This window comes from Heterocephalus glaber, unplaced genomic scaffold, assembly GCF_053883595.1.
Source record: "Heterocephalus glaber isolate CG9 unplaced genomic scaffold, H.glaber_assembly_v1.0 deba00001600, whole genome shotgun sequence".
NCBI classification, from domain to species: domain Eukaryota; kingdom Metazoa; phylum Chordata; class Mammalia; order Rodentia; family Bathyergidae; genus Heterocephalus; species Heterocephalus glaber.
Window position 1 is genome coordinate 46,513,817 of NW_028258372.1, and position 19,406 is coordinate 46,533,222.

The 19,406-nt window shown below is 49.5% G+C and overlaps 1 protein-coding gene across 1 annotated transcript in view; it reads left to right on the top strand.

Moving 5' to 3' along the window:
- Positions 1-2,948: 2,948 nt before the first annotated feature.
- Parp1 (poly(ADP-ribose) polymerase 1) overlaps positions 2,949-19,406 on the top strand; it is a 36,328-nt gene continuing 19,870 nt past the window's right edge. The window contains exons 1-7 of the mRNA NM_001310226.1: positions 2,949-3,146; positions 7,372-7,537; positions 14,691-14,806; positions 16,226-16,440; positions 16,790-16,889; positions 18,537-18,653; positions 19,197-19,373. Coding sequence (NP_001297155.1) covers positions 3,027-3,146; positions 7,372-7,537; positions 14,691-14,806; positions 16,226-16,440; positions 16,790-16,889; positions 18,537-18,653; positions 19,197-19,373 — 1,011 coding nt within the window. The 5' untranslated portion in view covers positions 2,949-3,026. The remainder of the gene's footprint in view (positions 3,147-7,371; positions 7,538-14,690; positions 14,807-16,225; positions 16,441-16,789; positions 16,890-18,536; positions 18,654-19,196; positions 19,374-19,406) is intronic.

A 19,406-nucleotide genomic window follows, 5' to 3' on the forward strand; every position in this document is an offset into this window, starting at 1 on the left:
TCCCTGGCACCGGCAGTGGCTGTCGGGGACACTGGACATGGAAGGGGGTTTTCTTTTTCTTTTGAAACAAAGTCTTGCTAAGTTTCCAGGCTGCCTAGGCTGGGCTCGAATTTTTGATCTTCCTGCCTCAGTCTCACTGAGTGCTGGAGTTTCAGGCTCCTCCACATCTGGCTGGGATAACTTTAGAGCTGAGGCCATGGCTTGTATCTACTGTCCCCTTAAAGCCTCGTGCGCATAGGTGACTTTTGGGAGGCGGCCGTGGAATCCTGCCGCGCAGTGGGCCGAGTCTTGGGAAGTCCAGACGTGGACAGCGCCAGAGGGTGACAGGAGAGGAGGGGCCGGCACCAGCAGGCGCAGCTGGGCAGCTGTGAGAGCCAAGCTCCTGGGCATGGCCAGAGTGGGGAACGTGCATCCACGCGGGGCACCGACGCCCACGCCTCCACCGGAGCGACCTGAGAAATCCGTCTCCATTCTTTCTTGAAACCCTCCTTCCTCTCCACTTGTTTTTCTCTTCCTGGGCAGATCGAACATGGGACCCAGAGGACACCAAGGTGTCTGGCCTAAGGAATTCGGACAACGGCGTGGGCCGTTGGGGGGGCCGTAACTGGACACTTAGTGTCGCCGCACTGAGCCATCCCACAGAAATGTCTAGTAGACAGTCAGCTGGCTGTTCTTAGGGTTCTGGGCCAGGAATGCTCGGTCATCCGAGTGCACACTCAAGGGCCTTTTGGAAGTTCTGTGACCCGCGGACCCTCTCCACGACACACATTGTGTAGAAGACGGCCTCAACGCAATGGTAACTTCCAGGTGCACTAGCAGGTCAGCTACCCCAGAATTACAAAGGAGAAAGCCTCACACACCAATCACAAGGCTTGAATTGCAGGGTTTATTACATTAGTTTGAAACACCTGATTTACCTCCCACCTGCAGCAAAGGGCACTTGCTGGGGAAGAGAAGGTACAGGCAAGGTAGAAGGACCATATCACCAGACCCTGGGGAGAGAATGTCCATGTATTCGTCCTCTTCAGCATTATGACGTCTCACTCATGGTGGGGTTAGAGGACTAGGGCTGGGATGTTCAATGCTGCTCAACAGAGGGTACGTGGAGTCAGACAGGGCACAACTGCAGTGTCCAAACTTGTCTGCTGATGGACGTGGAGTTTATACGGATTCTAGGAGCAGAGCACATGGGCACCAGAATAGAAACCAATGGGAGATAACATCGTTGCTGTTCTGGCTTGTACTAGATCTTCTCCCAAAGCCTCATGCGGTCATAGGTGGGGGTCTCAACAATGGCTGGATTAGAGTATGTGGATGTGGATGAAGGATGCGATGCTGGAACTAAGAGGGCGAATAATGGAAGCCCTCCCTGGGTGTGGGTGGCAGCAATCAGTAATCCAGCTTACAGCCTGGACGGAGTATAAAGGGGAGAGAGAAGGCTGCCATTGCTGCTGCTGCTTCTTTTCCTGCCTCTTGTCTTCCATGCTATGAACTGTTGTTTCTCCTCTGCGATGCCTCTCTGCCGTGCCACCCTGCCTGCCTTGGAGCCAACCTCTACAAAGACCGAAACCTCTACAAAGTGTGAGCTAAATAAACCTTCCCTCCTTTAACTTTGGGTGTCTGGTATTTTATCCTAGCAATGAGAGAAGTAACTCAGACAGTTGTTGACCCAGAAGTGGATGAACACATCTTTTGATTTTGTTACTCTGTAAGTAAAACTCTAATGTGTTCCATCGCATGCCACCTCTGTTTACCTTCAACAGAGCTAGCAGGGTATTACTAACTTTTAGGATTCTCCCACTGTCTCCCAACCTTCTTACCTACTCCACATCTGTATCTCATGAGCTACTAGCTTCTCTATACTTCACACATTTTAGGAGTTGCATTCATCCTGTCCGATTTCTCACCCTCCATAGCAGAACTGAATAATTCTAAGTATATACTTCATATTACAATACTCCTTTAGGTGAATAAAATAGGATTTTAAAAACTATCAAAACAGCTCTACATTAAATAACAAGATTTAGTAGCAGCAGGTCTAACAAGTGCCACAATTTCAGGCAGTGATGGCTTTGATATTTTGAGTTCTCTCCAACGACTGTAAAGTGACAGGAAAACATCTGCGATGAACCACGTGTGCCAGTCCACGCCTGGAGTCCGGCTCCTCTGGAGGCTGAGGCGTGGAGCACCCTCTGAGCTTGCGAGTTAGGAGGCCAGCCTATGCATAAAAGCAAATCCTCGTCTCAAAAAAGTAAATCTTGAAGGGAGGGCTGGGCAAGGGTGAAACATAAGAACCAAGAGAGACTATGTAAAGGTGCAAATTTCCAATGATGAATGTCATTATATTGTATACCTAAAATGTACCGATGATTAGAATGAATAATCGATAATGCAAAATAGGAAGAAAAGGTCCAAAGGGGTAGGGGGAGGGGGAGGGGCAGGGGAAAGGAAAGAAGGGAAAGGAAAAATGGTGAGACATGGAAAAAATGGAAATAAAGTCTTTGTAAATAGGGAAGGGTGGACGGGGTGAAGGGAGGGCTAGGAATGGGGAAAAAATAAGAACCAAGACGCATTATGTAAAGGTACAATTCCCAATGAGAAATGTAATTGTGTTGTACACCTACAATGTACCAATAAAAGAATTTAACAACAACAACAAAATAAGAAAATCTGTGATGACCACTGCTAACAAAGTCCCAGGTGCTGCTCTTGGGATTTGCATGCATGCATTTAAGATCCTGCGTGGGGCAAACATCGGGCTTCCGGCGGTGCAGTGGAGCCCGGCCTGGGTCCCGGGGGCGAGCTGCGGCTGCGCGCCGGCCCTCCCGCGGGGCTGCCCAGACCCCAGGGGGGGTGCGCACGCGCAGCAGCGCCCCGGTCACGCCGCCCCCGGCCGGCAGGGGGCGCGCGCCCCGGCCCCGCCCCGCCCCCGAGCGCGCAGACGTTCCCGCCGCCAGGCATCAGCAATCCATCGGCGAGCTGCGGCCGAGCGCGGGCGGCGGACGGCGGGCGTGAGGCGGCGGACGATGGCCGAGGCAGCGGACAAGCTCTACCGCGCCGAGTACGCCAAGAGCGGGCGCGCATCGTGCAAGAAATGCGGCGAGAGCATCCCCAAGGACTCGCTGCGCATGGCGCTCATGGTGCAGGTGGGCGGCGGGCGGCGGGCGGCGGCGGGCGGCGGGCGGCGGGCGGCGGGCGGCGGGCGCGGCCTGGGACCGGCGCTCGGCCCGGAGCCCGGGAGGCGGCTCCGGTTCTGGCCGCGCCGCTCGGGGCGGCTCCGTCTCGGTGCTGGCGACCGGCGCGTGCGGGTTTCTGCATTTTTAAATTTATCTTGCGCTGTTACCACTTCAAAACCCGCTCGCTTTCGGGGCTTTTTCTTTCAGTCTTTATTTTAATTATCCAGAACGATGCAAGACTCATTTCTGCGTAGCGCATTCACATTTGGCCTACATTGTGATTTTAAATAGTTTTTCCCCAGACTTTACAGGACCACAGAGGTGTTCTCAGCTCTTTTGCAGCAGTCTGGCTTGAGTAAGAATGATTCAGGGGCTTTCTCGCCTAGGCTTGTTGCTTTTTTTCCCTTTTTTGAGGCAAGTTCTCATTTTGTACTTCAGACTGGCCTCGAACGCACTGTACAGCCCAGGCTGGCCTCAAGCTCGGCAGTCCTCCTGCCTCAGCCTCCCAGTGCCTGGATTATGGGCCTGAGTCACCACTCCTGGCCTCGTGTAGGCGCTTTGATAGATTGGGGGAGTCTCCTCTGACGGTTTCTGGCTTCCCAGATGGCCAGGGAGGTGTTGGGATGCACAGTGGGTGGCAGGCTTGAAGGCTCCTTCCCAGGTGTCCTGGCTTCCTGGCCTCACCTGATGATGTTCGCCTTTGTAGCTGGCTCTTGCCATCTGTCCCTGCACACCTCCAGCATACTCAGGTCAAAGTCACCAACCTCCCCGTCCGCCATGAGGCTGTATACTGTGTTTCGGGAATAACCTGATAGCCCTCGCTGGGTGTCAGTACTTGGGAGGTAAGAAAGAGGCAGGCACTGAGCAGGTACCAAGGGCTGTCTTCTGTAACCTCCCTCCAGTGTCTCGGTGGATGGGCACCTCCCTAGCTTGGTACCTGACTCACAGCATTCTGCAGGCATTTGCTAGGCGCACGGCTTTGTGTGTGTGATTAGGGCCTGATCCCAGCTGCATGCTGTTAGAGGTGGCACACGCGAATCCACTCATTAGTAGGCCTTTTGTGAGGAAAAGGAAAGTTTATTCCAGTGAACAGGCCGAACTCAGGCAAAGATTCTAGCAGCTAGCTGGGAAAGAGCACAATACTTATATAGACTTGGGGGAAAGGGGCTGTAATTGTGTTTATGATAGTCTGCTCAGGTGTGTAGACAATCGCTGGACTTCCAGCCAGAGGGGTTGTGTACTTCGCTTTGTGAGAGGTCGCTGATTGCTGAAGACAGCCTGTTTGTTTAGGCCAGGCAGGAGGCGTCCCAGCCCCACCTCACCTCCCCTTTGTAAGTATTGAAACAATCTCACAAAGTCGCTGAATTGCCCAGGTTGGGCCTGAATTTGGGATCCTCCTGCAGGCTGGGGTTACAGGCGTCTGCCACCAACCCCAGCGGTGCACTGCTTCTTAACCTGGGGACAATGAGATTGTGGGTAGAGGTCCCCGAGTTTAGGTGAGCAAAAAATTCACATCTCTGCCTTCACTAACCTCTTGATGAAGTTCATTATTTCAGATGTCTCAGTTGTACCTGTGAATTCATCACCAGTGGTAATTACAAACTTGACCCTGTCACTGTATAGTTAGGGATTTCTCAGAGTAACATTTACCTTCGCATTACTTCATGATCACAGTAGTTAGTAGCTGAGAGACTGTTAAGACTTGTGCTTACCCTCAACATACTGATTTTAATGTTTTGATAATTATTTCAGTATAACCGGTTTTCTTTGTGGGCCTGTGCATTTTACTACACATTTTAGGATGTGACTCACAGAAAGCCACATCCACAGGCCTCCCAGGCAGCCTCAGGGCCCTCTTGTGGCAGGAGGGACAGCCAGAAACCCCACCTCCAGCCAGTGCTGCTTTGGGGAGGAAGAGAGGTCTGGCTTGGTTCTAGAAGCCTCCTGGCTGGAACCAGAACCAAATTGCCAAACCCTAAATTCAGTATTCTGGGCCGTCCTTCAATTTACTTGATAGTGAAATTTTATTATTCAAAGTAAGTGTGGATTTCCTGTTGTTGTAATTTGAAGTTTTAATTAAAAATAGTTTAAAGCTGATCCTATAGGTGGAGCTTTTTCTCTTGATTGAATTTAAATACCTTCTTTTACATTTGCATGGGAGGATTGTGCTCTGAGAATGGAGCACCGGGACACTTTAGCTGGAGGGAAGGGCTGGGCTCTTCAGTTTCTTTATCAGTTGAGTCTCTGAATGTGTGGATTTAAGCGGTCCTGCCTCAGCCTCCCTGTAGTGGGACTGAGACGAGCTAGCTCCGCCACACCTGGCCCTCGAGCACTGGGACTGGGAGAGTCCTGGAAGGTTTGAGCCTCCCACTCGGGAAGGTCTTTCTGTTCTGTCCGATGGTAGCCTGCTACGTGACGAGGACTGTGATGCAGGAAGGAACTGAACCTTTAGCACCGTGTGGTAGGTGGTCAGTGAGTGTTTTCGGGGTGCACAGCCGAGGATTTTGTGCCTCGCTTGAGCTTTATGGCTGAGAGTGGAGGCCAGAGTCTTGGGTCCCTGGTCCAGGGCCTTTCTGCTGGATCCTTCTCAGTCCCTCAGTTAAAGCCTCGAGTTGTTCCGGGCTTCCCTAAGCCTGTGCCCTTGAGCAGTGCCTCTGGGTTGCACAGCACCCAGGCCAAGGGGCAGCAGGTGTGGGTCCCCTGCAGAGAAAATGCCACAGCCACTGTGAGCTTTGCAGAGGAGAGGCGGCCACTGCCAGTATCATTGTGTCACAGCTAGATACTTAGGGCTGCCTAGTAAGATGGGCCGGGTGTGAGTCTGCTCCGAAGATACCATCTGTTTTCCTCTTGGGAAGCCCATCCTCTCTCCCTCCAGACTGGAGGCCTTTGCAGACACTTTGCCTGCCCACTGTGTTGGGTGTTGCTAGATGCATGCAACTCTGGAGTGTCTGACCAGTGTGAAGCACAGGCCTGGATCAGACACCACCAAAAGCAACCTTCACTGCAGGGAGCTGGATGTGAGGTCCTGGGGCGCTGTGCAGACCCTGGGGCGCAGGTGCAGTGATAACCCCGGCTGGCTGAGTGCTTGGGAGACTTGTGCCTTAGCCCTACGCTTGAATGCGCTCCATCTGGATAGCAGCAGCAGGCTAATCGGGATGCATTTCTGGCATCTGGCCCGTCCCCTCAGCTTCACCGTAAAAGCTGTGGATATGTTATTTTTTAACGCTATTGTAAATTTTACTACATCTGTGTGACCTTTAGTTTTCTTTGCGGTAAGAATGCATTCTGGGGCTCTCTTGCTCTGGGACAGCTTGTGCTACAGTTCATGCACTTTAAGTATTTCCTCTTATAGGCCAGTGTAGGGGGAAGAACCCTTGCGTCAGGCATGGATTCAGGTTGAGGCATTTACTGCTGTGACCACCTCCCCAGGCAAGCTTTGTGGGTGTGCTTGTTCCCACACATGCAGGTTGTGGGGTGCACCGCGTGGCTTGTGAAGGACATGGGGACTAAGTCAGTGCAGCAGTCACTGTCCACTCTCCCAAGCCAGACCATACCGGGCTCCAGAGTGGACCCTGGACCTGCCACAGGCAAAAGCCAGCACGCTAGGTCAACGCCACCTGTGTGTAACACCACAGGAAAGGAAGCCCCGGGAAAGGGCACATTTCCTTTCCCCGGACCTTTCGGTTCCCTGGAAAAAAGTCGCGCAGGTCTACAGCCCTGGTCTGCACTCACTCGCTTCCTGCACGGAAGTTAATTCGTTGTGCCGCTAGGAGTCGGGCACTCTTCTGTGGTACGTCTTCTCTGCCTCACTCGTTATCTGGGTCTTGTTCCTAGTTACTCCTAACTGCAGAGATGCTTAACTAGCCCACTCGAAGTCACACAGGCCTTTGAATACAGGCGTGGGTGCTGGGGCTGGGACCGAGCAGCTGGCTCTGCACGGCTGTGCAACAAGTCACTGACTTGGTTGGCCTGTGTTTAAAGGGACATGAAGCAGAGCTCTGCGGCTTGGTTTTATGTCCTGAGACGGTGGCTTGGCCATGCTTTCCGAGCTATCAGGGAAGATCTTGAGCAGGAGCATGTGCCCGGTGTGGTCTGCCTTCTCCCTGCAGCCAGGCCACCTCCTCTTGCAGAGAGCTGGCGGGTGAGCTCAGGTCAGCTGACTGCCCATTCACCTGCTCTCCTTCCCCCCTTCCAGTCACCCATGTTCGATGGCAAAGTCCCACACTGGTACCACTTCTCCTGCTTCTGGAAAATGGGCCACACCATCCGGCACCCTGACGTGGAGGTGGACGGCTTCTCGGAGCTGCGGTGGGATGACCAACAGAAAGTGAAGAAGACTGCGGAGGCCGGAGGAGTGACGGGTATGCGCTGCACTGGGTCCCTCTCCTGTCCCGCAGCCCCTGGGGCACGTGGTGTCTTTCGGCAGTGCCTGGCTGACCACTTTTTGTTCTTAATAGACCTTGTTTTTTAGAGCAGCTTTAGGTTCACAGCAAAACTGAGCAGCCCACAAAGGTACCTAAGCCCCCCCAGCCCCAGCCCCCCCAAATGCCTTCCACCGCCAGCACCCCGTGCACCTGTTAAAGTGACACCTGCCTGGGTCCCCTGCTTCTGGCAGTCACGTCGCATGTCGCGCTGCACCGCACACCTGCAGCCCACGGCCCCATCTGAGTCCGAAGAGGGCAGGAATTAGACTCCCTGTTTGGGGAGAGCGCTGTGCCCCCAGCCCAGGCCAGGGAGGAGCTACACTAGGCCTGGGACACGGCTGTAGGGCCCTTTCTTCTTCTGACTCGCCACACCTAATCTGTTTGGAATTTACCCTGACATATCCCGGTGTGTGGTTTTTCCTGTGTGACAGCTTCGTTTTCCTGGCTGTACTTACTGACTGGTTCATCTTCTCCCTGCTGATTTGTTTTTTTTTTGTCATATAAAATCCCTAGTGGGGGTCTTTCAGAAATTCCTGTTCCATTGACATTCTGTATCTTAGTCACTTTCTTCATCACTGAGACACACCTGTGGCCCACAACTCTGGAGAGGAGGTGCATTTGGGCTTAGGGTTCATAGAGTTTTCGGTCCATAGTTGGCTGGCAGAGGGGCATCACAGAAGAGGCAGAGAAGGGAGCAGGGCAGGCAAGAAAGGCCCCTGGTGACCCATCTCCTCCCCAAACCCTGCCTTAGGAGCTCACAGGGCTTTGGGAGGATGTCTAGGTACAAACTATAGCATTCCATTTCAGTTTTTTTGGTACCAGGGATCGAACTCAGATCCTTGCGCTTGCAAGGCAGGTGGCAGAACCACTAAGCCAAATCCCCGGCCCTCCATTTAAGCTTTTTAAAGTAGAGTTTGTTTCTTAGAGCAGTTTTAGGCTCAGAAGAAAATTGAGCGAGGTGCAGGCTTCCCCTCTGCCCAGCACTGCATCATGGCCTCCCTTCTCTCAGTAGTGCCCCGTGGTACATTTTGAACTGTGTTGGTGCACTGTCACCCAAAGCCCATAGTTTACATCAGGGCTTGCTGTTGGTGTTGTGCACTCTTAGGGTTTTGGCAGATGTGTAATGACATGTTTTCATTATTGTAACATCGTGGGGCGGAATCTCACTGTCCTAGGATCTTCTATGCTGTGCCCTTCATCCTGCCCTTTCCTGTAACCCCTGGCAACCACTGATCTTTTTGCCATATCCATAGTTTTGCCTTTTCTAAAATATCGCATAGTTGAAATCTTACAGTAGTAGTATAGTATAGCCTTTTCTTTCTTTTTTTTTTTTTTTTTTGGTACCGGGGATTGAACTCAGGACCTTACGCTTGCGAGGCAAGCGGCAGAACCACTGAGCTAAATTCCCCGCCCTAGTATAGCCTTTTCACAGTGGCTTCTTTCACTTAGTAATGGACATGGGAGGTTTCTCCACGTCCTTCTATGGCTTGGCAGCTCATTCCTTGTTAGTGCTAAGTAATACTCCATCGTGCAGCTATACCGTGGTGTATCCATTCACCTGCTGAAGGAAAGCTTGGTTGCATCCAAGTTTTGACAGTCAGTTATAAACAAAGCTGCTATCAGTCATTGTAGCAAAATACCTGAAACAAACAACTTAAAAAGAGGAAGGATTCATCTGGGATCAGTTTCTGAAGTCTGGTTGCTTTGCCCCATCACTTTGGGCCTGTTGTGGGCAGAAGATTGTGGTGGGGACCACATGGAGGAGCACAGCTGCTACCTCATAGTGGTGCGGGGGCTGCCAGGCTTCAGGTCCCCTCTAGGCCACTTCCTCCCATGAGGCCACACTCCCCAAGTTCCTGCCTGGCACGTAAACCTTCGCATGTGGTGTTTGGGGGATATTTCAGATAAGCCAAACATGTACGGATTTCCACATGGACATGTTTTTTACTTTGGGTAAATACCAGGGAGTATGGTTGCTCAGTTGTATGGTAAGAGTGCTTTTCATTTGCTATTAAAACTGTTCATCCATCCTCTTCCCAAATGTGTGGACCATTTTGCTTACATTCCCACCAGCAGTAGGAGTTCTGTCACCCTACATCCTCACCAGCATGTAGCATTTGGTGGTATCTTGTTTTGGGCTGTGTGATAACTTCATTGTTATTTTAATTTGAGCTCCTCTTGCTGTATAATGTTGAACATCTCATGCTTACCTGCCATCTGTACATCTTTGGTGAGGTATCTGTTTAGATCTTTTGCCCATTTTTAGCTGTTGTTTTCTCACTGTTGAGTTTTGAGAGTTCTTTGTGTATTTGTTACAATAACCCCTTGTCAGGAGCAGGTCTTTTGTAAGTATTTTCTCCCAGTTTGTGGTTGGTAATTCTGTCTTTCATAGTACAGAAAGTTTTCGTTGTCTAGCTTACCAGATACTTTACAGATCATGCCTTTGTTACAACTAAAAAGTCATCTCCAGACCCAGGGTCATCTAGGTTTTCTCCTACATTGTCTTCAAGGAGTGTTACAGTTTTGGGGGGGGGGGTGGTTTGGTACCAGGGATTGAACCCTGGACCTTGCACTTGCAAGGCAGTCGGCGGCACCACTGAGCTGAATCCCCGGCCGAGGAGTGTTACAGTTTTGTGCAAGGACTCTGTCGAGATTTTTTTTTTTTTTTTTTAACACAGATGTCCCTCTGTTCCATCACTGCAAAGGCTTTGCTCTGGTGCCTTTGCGTCTCTGTGAAGATCAGTGGATTCTGTTTGTGTGGGCCTGTTTTCTGCTTACCCCTTAGCCAATCAGTGGTAGTGTCTTAATTGCTAGAGCTTATAGTGAGCCTTCAGTTCAGGTGGTGTCAGCCCTCTGACTTTGGTCTTTTCCATATCGACTTGGCTCTTCTGGTTCTTTTGTCTCTATAAAAACTAGATTGATGTCCATAAGCTTAACCTGCTGGGTGGCTTCACGTCTTCAGAAAGTCAGTCTGCATCACTTTTCAAGGAAACATTCTGAGATTGCGTGCACGTTCTCTGCCTTCCTAACCTGACCAGGCTCGGCCTATCAGGACTTTGATGGGAACGTGGCCTTCCCCTGCAAGGAGCTGTTTGAGTCTGTGCTGAAGTGCTGTTCTGTGTGTTTCCTCTCCCTGCCTGTTCCTCTTGCAACTGTAGTGGGTTTAACTCCTGCCCTTCTGATCTGCTGAAAATGGAGATTGCTCAGAATAATGGTAAATTTGCCATGGAAAGGTCTGAAGAGTACCATAGAGTTAAAATAGTACCTGCTAATTTTCTAGGGATTCTTTTTTATCCAAAGCCTAACTGGCTATTTTTAGACATATGAAAAGTAATTCAACCTATAATGCTTTTGAGAGCAGAATTTTGACCTTATAGCTATCTTAGAGCTGCTGTAAACTTCTTACACATAATAGGTGTCTGTCCAGTTCTTTTATTTGAGGAACTGGAATTGCCACTCAAAGGAGTGGACAACCGAGGAAGCCTCTGCGTGGGCCAGGTTGCCTTCCAGAGAGCCGTCAGTTAGTGTGCCAGTCCGCCACTTCCACACCATTCCGAAGTATTTTCACTCCTAGTGGAGTGGAACACGCCATCGTGTTTATTAGCCCTTTTTCTGTAATTTGTGTTAAGTTGACCCATCGTTTCTTTGGGTGCCACATCCACTGATGCACCCAACCTTCGACTAAAAATATTTCAGAAAACTCCATATCCACTGAGTAAGTTTAAACGTTTTTTCCATGTTGCTGTTCTCTAAACAATCCTGTATCACTAGAGATACATAGCAGTTACATTGTGTTATGTATTTTAATTGTCTGCAAACATTTTAAAGAAAACAAAAGAATCTAGATACACAGAGACAGTGCCATTTTATGTAGGGCGCTTAGGCGACCGCACATGTTGTTGTCTGGCGTTCCAGAACCAGTGCCCCACAGATACCCAGGGACAGATGCACTGTTTAATCCATGTCCCTCATTTTTCTTGTAAGATGTCTTGGTTTTTTCTTAATGAAGTATCAAAGATATTCTTTGTCATCACATTTTGCAAATATTTTTTCCTGTCTGTGTGTCTAGCTTGACATTTTTCTTTTAGCTTTGTCTATTGTATATTTTGCCATAAATTTTATTAGTGTTTTAGTAGTTGTGTGTTTCTTCTTTTGTGTGGTATCTTTTTGATATTATGCCTAAATTTTTTTTTCCTTTGGGTACTGGGGATCCAACTGAGGACCTTGCGCTTGTGAGGCAGGCATGGACCACTGGGCTAAATCCCCGGCCCTATTATGCCTAAAATTTTAAAAATAATTTACGTGGAGTTATAGGCACGGATCTTAAGATACAGCTCGGTGGTTTTTGCAGATATGTGTGTCTAACATGTGCCCCATTCAGTTGCACAATAATGCTGTCATCCCAGAAAATTCCCTTGGTGCCCTTTACCAGTCGCCCTCCCCTGCTCAGGAAACTACTATTCTGATTTCCAACACCATCGATTGACTTTATCCAGTTAGAAGAGAATCGTGCTTGCTTGTACGATCTTTCCCACTGGACCTAGCATCTGTGAGACTTGCCCAGGTTATCCCCTTACTGAAAAGTAGCCCTTTGTTTGAATAAGTCGCAGTTTGTTTACCCCTTGGCCCACTGGCACCTTTTGGGTTGTTGCCAATCGGGGTTGTTACTGAGACTCTGTATGTGTGTGGACTTTGATTTCTTTGGGTAAATGAGTGGAACGGCTAGGCACATGGCAGACATATGTTCTGCTCTTTAAGAAACAGCCCAGCTGTTTTCCAAAGTGCCTGTATCATTTATATTCCCACCGATGATACATGAGTTTCATGTTCTTCCATGTCCTCATTAACAATTGTTATGGTTGCTCTTTTTAATATTAGCCATTCTGGAAGTCTATGTAATGTTAGATTAATCTGGTCCAAAGTACTCCAGAATTTGGAACTTTTGAGCACCAATATGATGCCACAGGTGGAAAGTTCCACACCTCATATGATTAATTAGAATGCAGGCACAGGGTAAACACTATGTACAATTACTTTCAGGCCATGTGTATAATATGTAAATGAAGCATGAATGAATTTCATATACAGACTTGCATCCCATCCCTAAGATGTCTCATTGTATATATATATATATATAAATATTCCAACTTTTTTTTAAAAATCTGAAATCCAAAACAGTTCTGAATAGACATACTTACCTGTGATCTTTTCATGAATTTAACTTGTATTTTATTACTAAATTGGAAGAGTTCTAAGTATATTCGAGATGCAAATCTATGGCTAGATACAAGTTTTATGGATTCTTTCTCCCAGTTGGTGGCTTGCCTTGTTTATTGATATTTTTTGAACAGCAGTAATTTTTAATTTGATAAAGTCTTAATCTGTTGATACTTTTTCTCCTTCTTCCTTGGTTAGTACTCACTATCTCCTAAAAAGCTTTGCCTGCTTTAAGATCAAGTATATACACTCTTGTTTTCTTTTAGGAGTTTTGTGGTCTTAACTTCTGCATCTGAGTTTGTGATCGGTGTTAATTTTGTGTTAGGTATGAGGAGAGAAGGTTGGGGTTTTTGGCTGTGGTGGGCTGTTGTTCCATCAACACTCGTTGGAAAGGTTCCTTCTCCCATGGAGTAGCTTCGGCTTCTTTGTCAGCACCAGTTCACTGCGCAGTGAGCCTTCTGTTGGATTCTGTTTGGTTCCATTGATTTCTCTACTAATACTATAGGGTCTTGATCACTTTAACTTTTGTAGTGAGTCACAAAATCATGTAGTGCATTCCTCCAACTTTGTTTTCTTTTCAGTATTATTTGTCTTTCTTTGTAGTTCCTTTTTGGTTTTTGTTTGTTTGTTTTGGTACTGGGGATCAAATAGAACCACTGAGCTAAATCCCTGGCCCTCTTTGTAGTTCCTTATAAATTTAGTACTAAGCCTATTAATCCCCCCTCCACTCCACCCCAAGAAAACCTGCTAGGAATTTATCATTACATTGAATCTCTGGGTCAACTGAATTTCAGCTTTCAGTATAGGGATCTTTCACATCATTGGTCAAATTTATCTCTTAAATATTTTATATATTTAAAAAGCCATGTGTCTTAATTTCTTTTTGCAGTGTTTATTTCTAGTATATGAAAATATGTATTTGTGGGCCAGGGATTTAGCTCAGTGGTACTGTGCCTGTCTCGAAAGTGCAAGGTCCTTAGTTCAATCCCCAGTACCAAAAACAACCTTATGCTCTGCGATTTTGCTGTATTTATTTATTGGTCCTTGGAGCTTTTTTGTAGATTCCTAAGGCTATCCCACAAGTATAGTCATGCCAATACAGAGACAGCTTTGCTTGTTTATTTTCTAAACTTAGTTTATTTTTCTTGCCTTACTGTACTGGACCCTTTGCTGCAGTGTTAAATAGAAGTAGTAAAAGAGGACCGCCTTGTCCATTCTTGGCCTTAGGAGACAAATATTCAGCCTTAGATTTTCTTTTTCCTTCTCTCCCAGAACTTATTTTTATATAAGAAAAGAATCTAGCGGTTGTCCCAGATGGTGCACCAGTTACTCCTAAAGCCCTTTACTAGATCATTCCCCGCTAATTTAAAATGGAACCTTTACCACATATTTAATTCTTAACATATATTTAATTGAATCTATATTGAGATATTCCCTTTAATTCGATGTGTATAAATAAAAGCACAGTGGCAACTAGAAGGCTGACTTAGAAAATAGTATGATTCTGGGGTTATATGCTAACAGTGCTTTCCAGTGTGTGGGAAGGGGCTTCAGAGGGAGTAGAGTGGCAGAGTCGCCAGCTGATCTGCCGCTTCAGAGGACTTGGGTGAGGGCACTTCCGGCCTGGGGAGGTGACGCGCGCGGTCGAACACTTGCCTAGCATGTGAGGCCTTGGTATGGGGGACAAAGAACAAAAGTCACTTTCTTACCAGAAAAGAAACGGTTAAGCAACCACAGCTAAAAAGATGAGGTAGATCAGTTCCGGTTGCCTAAAAGCCGAAGGGCCCCCGCGGTAGGAGGATCCTGGGTGGGAAGAGGAGGATGGGACATCTTGTGAGCATGAAACTGCTGAGCCGGGTGTTCGGTTCTTCAGGCAAAGGCCAGGATGGAGTTGGCGGCAAGGCGGAGAAAACCTTGGGTGACTTCGCTGCAGAGTACGCCAGGTCCAACCGAAGCACGTGCAAGGGGTGCATGGAGAAGATCGAGAAGGTGAGCGCTCGGGCAGCTGGGTGTCTGGGCCTTGTGGGACGGGGCCTGGGGTGGCACTGGCTGTCCAGGGGAAAAGAAACAAGCCTTGGGCGGCGTCTCCTGCCCACGTTTGAAAGCGCAGCAGAGACCCTAGTGGAGACTGGAGATGGCAGTGATTTCCTTCAGACAGGTCGGGTCCTCGTCGCTGCCTCCATACCTGGAGAGTTTGCCAGGCAAATAGGAAACCTCCTCTGGACTCGGGGATGGGGGCTGTTGGTCTCTTTGTATGGCACGCTTAAGCTTAAAGGGCATTTTCCGTGCGGGGAGCCGCCCATCTTTCTCCTGTTGAACCAGGAACTTCGTGATCCAGCCAGTCGCGTGCAATGGATGACTGGGAACAGGACCAGGAAGGCAGGCCTGTGCCCCCCGGCATCCCTAGCCTTCTCTGATGTTCCACATAGACTTACTGATCTTTTAAGGCACTGACGTACAAGTCATTATACAGTGTGCTTTTCATTACTGTGACAAAACACCCCAGATGAGCATTTTGAAAGGAGAGATTTGTTTTGGCTCGTGTTTTCAGAAGTTTTGGTCCGTGTCTGATTTGGACCTGCAGTGTCATGGCACATGACGGCAAGAGCAAGTGGTAGAGGGCACATCAGGGCAGCCGGGAAGTAGAGTCGGGAAGGGGCCTGGGTCAAGGGCAGCCTCAATGACTGCACTTCACTGGGCTCCACCTCCCAGCAGCCCTGCAGGCTGGTGACCGAGCCTTTACCACGTGGGCCTTTGGGGGCCACTCCAGATCTGTAACTCAGCATGCAGGCAGCTGGGGAAACAGAGTTGCTGGATCTTCTCCAGCTCCTTTCAGGCACCTGTAATTGAAGGCAGAAATTGAGGTCCTCTGCACTTCAAGGGGATGCCAGGACCTGTATGCTGTTGGGCTTGCTTGCTAGGAACAGAGTTGTACATAGGCGGAGTCTGTGGGTCTGTGGCCCACCAGTGTGCACCTCCGGAGAATGTCAGGCCTCAGAATTGTAAACCTGAGCAGGCCACAGGCCTGGGCTCTTCCCTCTGGGTTATCACTGCTTCTCAGGGGACTCTGTGTGGAGACAGTGTCTTATGAGAGGGTGGCGGTGGCAAAACCACCTGTTGGGCCCGCTGTGCTGCACGTGTCCTGTGAGCCCTGGGATCTGTCTGCACGCACATCCCATGTTCTCAGGCCTACTGGGGCCTGCATCCACAGGGAAACGTCTTTCCTGTGCTCAGCAGATATGTGTGCAGCCAGCTGTTTGGAATTAACCCCATTTGAAGTACAGGTGCAGAGGCTTGGAGTTAGCACACAATCTGGGGACAAGACAGCCAGAACCTCCCAGGAGCTGTCAAGTTGCCTGCTGGGCCTTGACTTGGCCCCTTGATTCCAATTATGGTCTTTTCCCACAGGGCCAGATGCGCCTGTCCAAGAAGATGCTAGACCCAGAGAAGCCGCAGCTAGGCATGATCGACCGTTGGTACCACCCAGACTGCTTTGTCAAGAACAGGGAGGAGCTGGGCTTCCAGCCTGAGTACAATGCCAGCCAGCTCAAGGGCTTCAACCTCCTCTCTGCAGAGGATAAAGAAGCCCTGAAGAAGCAGCTCCCGGGGGTCAAGAGTGAAGGGTGGGTGGATGCTGTTGGCTTGGGGTCTTTCCTCCAGTAGATTCCCTCCTAGAACTTTCTTGTCCATTTTGTTTGTGCCCAGAGGTGCATGGGCTTTGGGCATCAGAGAGGTCTGAGCCCTGGATCTGTGCTAGGTGATTCAGGGCCCTGGAGCGAACCCCAGCCATCTCCTGCCGTTTGGTTGCAGATGGCACCTGAGTAGACAGAAGGTTCCTAAGTGTCCCAAGGGAGGTCCCAGGAAGGGGAGGGATCACAGGTGTGGTCGGGTCTTCATGGGAGCTAAAAGCTGCAGTGAGGGAATCACTGCAAATCCCTGGGGCCAGGGTTTCAGTGGTCGTGTCTCTTTCAGAAAGAGGAAAGGCGATGAGGTGGATGGGACAGATGAAGTGGCCAAGAAGAAATCTAAGAAAGAAAAGGACAAGGACAGCAAGCTGGAAAAGGCCCTCAAGGTGAGTTCTGAGTACTGGGTCTCCTCTCATTGTTCTGTCTCAGTTCTCTTCCTCATTCTGGGAGGAGAATTCAGGGAGGTCTGTTCCACCTGCTAGGACCTTTAGGAATTTCCAGATTGGTAGTCATCATTAGTAGCCTGGCATTTTACTCCAACTCGTTTTCTTGGGAGAGAACCCACATCAGGCTGCAAGTGCAGTCCTGTCGCTGGCTCCGGCAGTGCTGAGCGCACTGTCCCTCCTGAGCCTCACACGGGCAGAGAGATGTGCTTTGACCCAGCCAGGCTCTACTATATCCTGCACCCTTGGAGTCACTTGTAAACACTGGAAAGTGAGTATTAAACTCAGGGATTCCTATGGTTCTTAGCGTAGAAAGATTAATGATTTTGAAGGTCTTTCATTAAAGGAATGGAAGGCACGTGAGAGAAAAGTACCAGATAAATCAGTGGTCACTGACCAGAGAGATTGGCCAGTGTTGAAGCACAGAAAACTTTTCAGCAGAAAATGCTGATTATTTGGGGAATTAGGAGAGAATAGTTGGCCTCTTCTTTGGGACATGGCTTCCGTGGGCCTTCTGCTTACATCTCTTACATGAATGTTCAGATTTTTCTGGTAGTATGAAAATTAGAAGCAATTTCTAATCTGATTTCAGTTGCTTCCTAAGAATCACAAATTTGGCAAGATCTTTGGGTTTAAAAAGTTTCTGTTGTGTGCTAAATCTGGACACCCCGGAACTGCAGTGTCAGCTTGTCCCTGCCCTTCCGTGAGTCTGGTGGTGTCCCCACCCCCAGAGTTTCCAGACATCCAAAGAAAAGCAGAAGATTACATTGCTCCCTTAGCTTCCCCGCCCTGGTACCTCTCTTCCTGCAGGCTCCCTATCCTTGGTCCATCGTGGAGGCAAAACAGTTCCACTTCCGTTGACCCTCGTACCTTTAAACTACTTTTTCCTCATACCACCTTGTCTCCATCACTGGTGTCCCAGCATGAGCACTGCTCCAGGGACAGGGGGATTGTTGCTCAGAGAGCTGGATGTGGAGTGGGAAGCACTTGCAGGTACTGTTGTGTAGCTACTGCCCTGCCTTCATTTGGTGCTTACGGCAGCCGTGCAGAGCATGGTGTGGCTGACATGCTTCTCCCTACTTTACAGAGGAGTTGCCACAGTATATAACTTAGCTGCTATCCTGGGCTCCAACATGAAAAGGCTGAAATTTCCCTCGGCAAGATAGTTAGGAGATTGACTTCTCAAAGAGCTTATATTCCTGCATGATACTGAGCAGAACAACACTGTTAAGGAAATTGGTGTTGGGGAATCTTAAAGCTTTAAGACTGGTGGGAAACCCCCATACCCTACCTCCTTGAAGTGCTGGATGTTAGCAGGACACATGTGGGCCCAAGGCCCAGGCCAGAGTTTGAAGAGCCTGTGAGGTCTTCCTCACACCTCTCCCTGCTCTCCTGTCTGCCTTCCAGGGTTCTCTGAGAGACCACAGGTTTGAATTCCACAGGGGCGTGGCTGGAACAGAGTCCTGACTGGGAGTAAAAGTAGGCCCAGCCGAAGTGTATGGGTGTGATTGGAGACTAGGGACACACTTCTCCCGTGGGTTTCTGTCTTTGAAAAGAGATAGTCTCTCAGCTGCCGGGCCTCATCCACAGGCCCAGAATGACCTGATCTGGAACATCAAGGACGAGCTGAAGAAAGCATGTTCGACAAATGACCTGAAAGAGCTGCTCATCTTCAACAAGCAGCAAGTGCCATCTGGGGAGTCGGCGGTGAGCGGCCTTTGTGCTGAGTGGGACATGCACATGAGGCCACGCCAGTCGCTGCGAAGTGGCTGCCCTGACGGAGTGTGGGAGGGCATCATTTGTGTCCCGTGCTCACCACCATCGTGGTCACCGTTTTTCCAGGCCGGATAGGGTGGCCTTTCAGAACCCTGCCAGACATCTTCACATGTCAGCAGAATGTTGGTGAAGGCTAAGGCGGGGTGTGTATGTCTGGCATGTTCTGTCAGGTGCTGTGGGCTGTGGCCCAAACTCTTCCAGGGCCGCCAGGCCTGAGGAAGGAATAGAGACCGCCCTGCCAAGTGGCACGTCTGTCCCCTGTGCAGCCCCATGCAGTGCTAGGCTCTGCCTTCCTCTTTAACACCCTAAGGTGGGGAGTGCTGTCCTTGCAGATGAGGTCTCTAGACCCACAGGGGAGCCTTTTTGTAAACCAGGAGCCCAAGGCAAGCCTCTTGTGAGTGCGGTCTTCATTGCACATTGGTGACTGTCCTTTCTAGAGCCCTCTTCCTCTGACAAGTTTCCTCACTGCTTCAGATCTTGGACCGAGTCGCCGACGGCGTAGCATTTGGGGCCCTCCTTCCCTGTGAGCAGTGCTCAGGCCAGCTGGTCTTCAGGAGCGATGCTTATTACTGTACAGGGGACGTCACGGCCTGGACTAAGTGCATGGTCAAGACACAGACACCCAGTCGAAAGGAATGGGTGACTCCCAAGGTAAGGGGTTGAGGGGCGTCCTGAGATCCATTA